General features: G+C 59.8%; 1 protein-coding gene across 1 annotated transcript; it reads right to left on the bottom strand.

Annotated features, from left to right (window-relative positions):
* Positions 1-874: 874 nt before the first annotated feature.
* Positions 875-6,914, bottom strand: FBXO2 (F-box protein 2). The gene is made up of 6 exons (XM_514389.7): positions 6,784-6,914; positions 2,940-3,305; positions 2,419-2,548; positions 2,253-2,348; positions 1,561-1,699; positions 875-1,317 (listed from the first exon to the last, which is right to left on the bottom strand). The coding sequence occupies exons 1-6, from the start codon at positions 6,803-6,805 to the stop codon at positions 1,183-1,185; spliced, it is 888 nt and encodes a 295-aa protein (XP_514389.2). The 5' UTR covers positions 6,806-6,914; the 3' UTR covers positions 875-1,182.
* Between the last annotated feature and the right edge of the window lie 43 nt (positions 6,915-6,957).

The following is a 6,957-nucleotide window of genomic DNA, read 5'->3' as shown; positions in this document are numbered from 1 at the left end:
GCTGACAGTCGGCCGGAAGGAGCGTGCCGGAGCACAGAGTCTGGCACAATACCCTCCCCACCTCCCCTCCCCCAGGCCAAAGCCTGGGCCAACCTCTGGGCCAGGTTTGGAAAAGGGCCAATGAGACCAGATGCTAATGACTCCAGGGGGTGGGCACGAACTAAGAGAAACCCCAAACCAATCCTTTTTGTGCTTCCCCATCCCCACCTCCCATCCCCTACCCCAGGCCCCTCACCTCCATCCCTGGGCCCAAGAGAACTGGTACCCTAGACCCTAGCACAGTCCACACCCACCCCAGTTGCCAATCAGACAAAGGAACTGACACCTTGCCCTAGGGGCCCAGCTTGATGAAGGGCTGTGGAGGTTTGGGGAAGGTGAGGACGCTATGGACTAAGTTAAGGCCTATCTACTCCCAGCCTCTACCCTTCCAAGCAGCTGGGGGAGGGTGGAAGCAGGGCCGCTCAGGGCTCTACCCACATGCTGCTATTGGTCACCCGGGCCCTGAGAACTGGTACACCCCCAACCCCACTCTGCCTTTAGTAAAGGATGGGGGGTCATAGCAAGGCCTAGGATACTCACTGGACCAAGAGAGGCCTGGAGGGCAGCCCCCCCGCCAACATGCCCTATTCTGGCCTCTGGGCAGCTTGGGTGTCGGTCAGGCGCCAGGCTCAGCTCAACCTTCCTTGGTCTCACAATCCCAGCTTTGTCCTGCCTGGCAAGGCCGGGCCCAGCTGACTCCATACTGGCCCAAGGTCCGCTGGAAACCAGAGCAGCTGGAGCCCTACCAAGTATTTTTCCAGGCTATGCCGGGGGCCCTCAGGAGACAGAAAAGGATGGGAAGGGAGCAGTGTTTATCCATTTGTTCATTCATTCCTTCCTTGGACAAATAATATTTATTGAGAGCCCACTTTGTGGCAGGCACTGTGCTAGGTGCAGGGGATTCAGCAGTGGGTCCAGTCCAAGCTCACGCCCTCACGGATCTACATTCTAGAAGCCGGCTACCTAAGCAAACCTATGCCAACAAAACTTCTCTCTCCCTGCTCAGGGGCTGGGATCGGAGCAAGGGATGGCAGGAGGATGTGTGGCTTGGGGAAGGTGAGGACGCTATGGACTAAGTTAAGGCCTATCTACCCTCGACCTTTGCCCCTCCAGGCAGCTGGGGGAGAGTGGAGGCAGGGTCGCTCAGGGTTCTACCCACACGCTGCTGTTGGTCACCCGGGCCCCGAACCAGCCCTTCCAGTAGACGGAGTCCTGCCCCCCGTGCTCGAAGCGGACGAAGCGGACGCCCGGCCCGTAGTCGGTGAAGGTGTGGGAGATCTGGGGGTGGAGGTAGCAAGAGTCAGCCTCGGAGGTCCTGAGGCCTCTCCTGCCGCCCCACCCCGGTACACCGACCGACCTGCAGCTCCCCCACTCGGTTTCTCCGCGGTATTCAGAGCTCTCTCCACCACCCGGTGATTATCTCAGCCCAGCCCAGCCCAGGAGCGCTGTGGGCGGGGTCTCCTCGAGCCACGCCCCTCACGTCCGTGCCCCTCCCCTCCGCCCTGGGTCCCCCAGGCTCACCTCCATCCAGCCCCCGCCGTCACTGTCTTGGGGCACTGCCACCTGCCCGCTGCTGAACTCAGCCAGCACGTTCTCGTGCTCGGACAGTAGCTTAACGGTGAGCTCGTAGAGGCAACCAGCGTCGCTGCGGCCCGAGTACCTGCTCAGAGGGAGGGAGCGAGGTGGGGGGCGGGAGGTGGGGTGGGGGCATGGCCTCAGCCCTGCTGAACACGTCCTGGGGATGGGGATTTCCACAAAAGTCCTCCTGTGCGCCCAACATCCCTGTCAGCCAGCACTGCCAGTGTTCCCAGTTTACAGATAAGGGAAACGAGGCCAGCAAGAGAAAGTGACAGCCCACGAGCGAAACACAAGGACTACATTCCAAGTTGGCCAGACCCCAGCTTGGGGCCAAAGCCAGTCCACAGAGTGGCCTTTGGTTTGGACCGCAGACTGATTTTGAAATATATACATTACATATATACAAACATATATATGTGCATATATTTGCCAACATTTAAAACTCAGGAGGGGAGGTGGGTTTCCAGGTTCTCCTGCAAACACGGAAGTTGTCAACCTTTGCAGACCCGTGGCCCACGTGGCCTCAACCCCTGCAGTGGGGAGGCAGCACCCCCAGGCGGGGGGTTCCCCAGCTGGCTCTCCCCTCTGCCTTACCCCGCTCCTCCCAGCCCCATGCCACCCCAGGACCCTCTCACCAGTCCTTCACCACGATGGCCGGCTGAGTCGTGTCCAGCAGCTCCTCCCAGTAGCCCTCAGCCTGCAGGTCAATCACCTGTGCTTTGCGACACCACCTGGGAGAACTGGAGTTAGGACAGAGCGAACACTCCCCCCTTCCCACCTCCTCCACCCCCTTCTCCTTACTCAAAGGAGGAGGCGAAGTACTTCTTGACGCTCTCATCGTGGGTGAACTCCACCCCACTGTCTCCAGGCAGCTCCTCCACCCTCCAGCCGTCCCCACCATGCTCCACGTCACACCAGCCTTCCAAGTCCTCTGTAGGGACACGACAGCCCCACCCTGGTCACTCAGTCCCTGCTAAGGCTGGCTCTTGCCACTATGTGGTGGGGGGCAGGGCAAAGGTGGCACTTGGTGTCTTGGTGGGCAGATGATGAATGAGAGGGTGGACCAGTGGGCACTTTCTAAATCTGCCTCCCGGGAGGTATGTCCCGCATCCCGCCCTGCCCCAGCTGGCTGAGGGTGGGAGGACCCGGGAGACCCCAGGGCACAGGTGGCCAGAGAGCTACAGTAATAGACAGCCTTGGGGCTACCCAGTGCTGGCACTGAGCCAGGCGCTTAATCCCATTTCTCCCTCAAAGCCAGCCGGCGCCGTTTCGGCCCATTTCGCAGCAGGGGAAGCTGAGCTCGCCCAGCGAGGGCCTCTCACCTTCCCCACACGGGTTACGCAGAAGGTTGCGGCGCCGCTTGCTCAGGAAGTAGAACTGCTGCCAGTGGTCGCGCTCCTCCTCCACGCCGCCCTCGGGCACCAGCCCCTCCTGCTGGCACTTGAGCAGCCACAGCGGGGCGCCGTCCACCAGCTCCTTCCAGCGCAGGCACACCAGGCGGCAGGCCTGCACCAGCTCGGCGGCCGGCAGTGCGGCCAGCACGCGCAGCAGCAGCGGCTCGGGCAGCTCGTCCAGGTACGCGGCGGCCGCCGCCTCCTCCTCCTCCTGGTCCTCCAGCCGCTCCTCCTCAGCACTCGCCTCCTCTGGCTGCTCCTCCGGGCTTGCCTCCTCGGGCTGGCCCACGCTCTCTGCAGGCAGGGATGGGTGGGGGGCTGTGATTCCTCCACCCTGTACTCCTCCAGGCCCCAGGACTGCAATGTGCCCGTATCTTCCCCCACCCACCGTGGGACAATCCACAGCTGGGGCGGGAGATTCTGTGACTCCATACTGGTGCCCAAGAACGAGGGCCACAAGGCCACAGACCAACCCCGGATCAGCCCCTAAGTCCAAAGAGGTGCCTCAGAGGCCTATTTCCTCTGCTGGACCAGTAAGCCCCACGCCTGGGCAGATGGCAGCAAGGATCATATTATTATTATTAATGACATCCATCTATAGCACTGTACAATGCTTCACACAGGAATTTCTTTCTTCCTCCCAACCACCCTCTGAGATTCCTGCTCCCCTCACCTCCTCAGGAAGGCTTCCGGGACTTCCCCCATGACACCCTCTCACAGCCCTTCCTAGCTTTTGTCCTGGGGTGTGATCCTGTGATAAACGCCTGTCTCTGGACCATACGGAGCCTTATAAGGGCCAGAACATGGTCTGGAAAACACACAGCTTCATGCCCTGTGCCTGGCATCTGGCACTTTCCTGGTCTGTTGTCAGGAACTCATGTTTTGGGGGCACTCATCAAGTGTTAGGCACCGTCCAAAGCATTTCAACTTCATTTACTCTTTAAATCCTCATACCATTTCTTTGAGGTTGCTCTTATTGCTGTTCTTATTTCATTGATGAGGAAACTGAGGCACAGAGAGGTGAAACGGCCCAGGATCACACGGCTAATCAGTGGTTGGAGCCTGGATTTGAACCCAGACAGCCTGGCTCCAGAGCCATCTTAAACCACCACAGCCTCCACAAAATAATTCACTGAATTAGTAGGCAGTGTTAGGATTTTGACTTTTTTTTTTTTTGAGATGGAGTCTCGCTTGCTCTGTCACTGCTCCATCTCAGCTCACTGCAACCTCTGCCTCCCAGGTAGCTGGAAGCTGAGAAGCGATTCTTCTGCCTCAGCCTCCCAAGTACTGGGATGACAGGCATGTGCCACCACGCCTGGCTAATTTTTGTATTTTTAGTAGAGGCGGGGTTTCACCATGTTGGCATGGCTGGTCTCAAACTCCTGACCTCAGGTGATCCACCCGCCTCGGCCTCCCAAACTGCTGGGATTAAAGGCGTCAGCCACCACGCCTGGCTGACTTTTCTTTTTAAAGATAGGGTCTCACTCTGTTGCTCAGGCTGACCTCCAACTCCTGGACTCAAGCAATCTTCCTGCCTCGGCCTCCTAAAGTTCTGGGATTAGTCATTCTCCACTACACCCAGGCCAGGATTTTGACTTTGCAGGTGCAAATGCTCAGGCTCAGGGATGAAGTGACTTGTTGAAGGACACACTGCCAGTATTTAGGGAAGGGGACATGGGACCTGGGGCCTTCAGGGGCTGGAGAACAGAGCCTGGAGACCCAGCTGTCCCCAGCTATTGTGTGACTTGGGGATGAGGAGGGACTTATTAAAAGAAACTGTATCAAGCAAGGAGATGACATAGGGGCTTGGGGAAGGAAACTTTCTCCACCTCCTTTTCCCATCCGTGGCCCTCAGTTTTCTCATCTATAAAATGGGGGTAATCATTGTGCCAGGCCATACAAGCAGGACAGATGTCCAAATCCCCTGATGAGGGGGACAAGGGCATTCTGAATTGTAAGGAGGCAGGCAGATGTCACCGCAGCAGCCAGACTGTCTCTTGCATCCCAGTCGGCTTCAGCTGGGCCATCACAGCCTTGAGTAAGTGGACACCGAGTGCCCCAGATGCCTGGACGAGGGAGAGCCAGTGAGGAGGAGATGGGGCCACTCTGGGTGATCAGGAAGACTACAGCTCTGACCTACGGATGGGGAGTTCCCGTGGGCTAGGCCCTGGAGAGCCAAGGCGGTGGTGGGAACAGGCCAGGCACTGGGGAAGGGGACAGGTGGCAGGACCCAGACCCAAGTCTCCAGGCCCACCAGCCCCTAACCTCCTCATATGCAGCCTCTCCTCCCTGCCCAACCCACAGTCAGGCCCTTGAGAGCTTTCACAGAGCCCAGAGCACACAGTGAGTCCTCAGTCAATCTTACTGAGTGAACCTCATTGAACACAGCACTTCTCCTTCCTTATTAGCATTTTTTTGGCCACATCTTTATGATGTGGGGATTTACACCGGCCCCTTTGGCAAAGAGGAAACTGAGGCCAAAAAAGGCTTAACAGCTTCTCCCAGACCACATCGCAGAACAGCAGGAAGACAGAGGAAAATGCCAGGCCCTGAAGTCACATCGCCTGCCCAGGCGGATGCCCACAGCTCTCTGGGGAGCTAGGCCCAGTGTCCTCACCTCTCCAGCCCTCCCTCCGGCCCTGGCCCCATCGGACACCTGATGCTCCCCGAAAGGTGCACCTCACCCAGTCCCCTCTTCTGGCCCCGGGGCCTGGCACTCGAGGCCCCAGATCCAATTACAGCTCCCCCCACCCTCTCTCTTACACACACAACTCCCCACATTGTTGCCGGCGGAAAGTTATCTGGCCCCTGGAAGCTGCCTGCCTGCGAGGCTGATTCACTCACCTGGAGTGGGCCCCAGAGTCCAGGGAATAGCTCAGCCCTGGGAAAAAGCAGGAGCCAGTTCTGGAGCCCTACAGAGGGTGTGGCCAGAAGGCCGTGGATTGGGAGCAAGGGCTGCAGGAGCTGGAATTTTCAGGGCTGGAGGCGGGGGAATGGGGGGTGAGGGGGGGCCTGAGCTTTCATCAGTCTGTTTGCCACCGCCTAACCCAAGCAATGCCCATCCCCAGCTGGACCTGATGAGGAAAGAGTGAGGGCTGTCTGCAGGCAGGTCTTGTTTCCATCCTGACTCAGCAGGCAACCCCTGCAGGCCCCGCAGGGAGTTGGAGGGATGGGGGTGAGGGGTCTTGGGTGCCAGAGAGGATGATTGGGCAGCCTGGGAAGGCCCTGAGCACCAGCCAAAGCTGCCCCCAACGCTCCCTCACTGCTAGTCGGGTCCCCACTGGGCATCTCACTACCCCGGGGAGGGGCAGCCCCTCCAGACAAGGGAGCTCAGGAGGAAGGCAGGAATAGGTGAGGCCAGGCCTGGGACCCCAAGGAACCCACGGGGATTCAGACGGTCCAAGGCCCAGAGCTGGAAGAGCTGATGAAAGAAAAGGCTCGCAGCCTCCCTCCCAGACGCATCCCAGGCCCCCGCCAGACAGACCCTCAGGAAGCTGGGAGGCGGGAATGTGGGGGTCCTCTGGTGCTACTTCCTGGCTAAATGGGACCCAGGAGTTCTCTCTCCTTGCCAGTCGCCTCTCAAGGCCTCCCGCCAGACCAAGATAGCAGAGAGACGTGCTCTTTGGAGACCGCCTCTAGGACTTCGCTGGCGTGAAAGTTTGCCGCGCCAGGTCTCCGGGTCCCCTCGCTCTCTGACGCCCCTCTGTGCAGCGCTCGCCCGCCGACCCCATCTCCCCTCCCCGCCGCAGCGAGCGGTCCAGGCGGCGGCTACCTGGGTCACCGTCTCCGTCCATCGCTGCGGAGGGCGGTCGCGAGAGAAGGAGGAGTCGGAGCGCTGCGGGCTGCGCGAGTCCCGGGGCGGCGAGTCCCGGCGCTGTCCGCGTCTGTGTCGGTCCCGGCGACCGCGCCTCTTAAAGGCCCCCGACCCGACCCGCCCCGCCCCGCC

Source organism: Pan troglodytes, chromosome 1 (assembly GCF_028858775.2).
Source record: "Pan troglodytes isolate AG18354 chromosome 1, NHGRI_mPanTro3-v2.0_pri, whole genome shotgun sequence".
Lineage (NCBI taxonomy): Eukaryota > Metazoa > Chordata > Mammalia > Primates > Hominidae > Pan > Pan troglodytes.
The sequence above is the reverse complement of the archived record's forward strand: the minus strand, read 5'-3'. Positions and strand labels throughout refer to the sequence as shown.

Coding starts and splice junctions, on each gene's coding strand:
- FBXO2 (XM_514389.7), bottom strand. CDS start 6,805: ATGGACGGAGACGGTGACCCAG. Junction 3,306..6,783: donor GGACGGAGACGGTGACCCAG/GTAGCCGCCGCC, acceptor CCCTGCCTGCAG/AGAGCGTGGGCCAGCCCGAG. Junction 1,318..1,560: donor ACGGCGGGGGCTGGATGGAG/GTGAGCCTGGGG, acceptor CTCCACCCCCAG/ATCTCCCACACCTTCACCGA.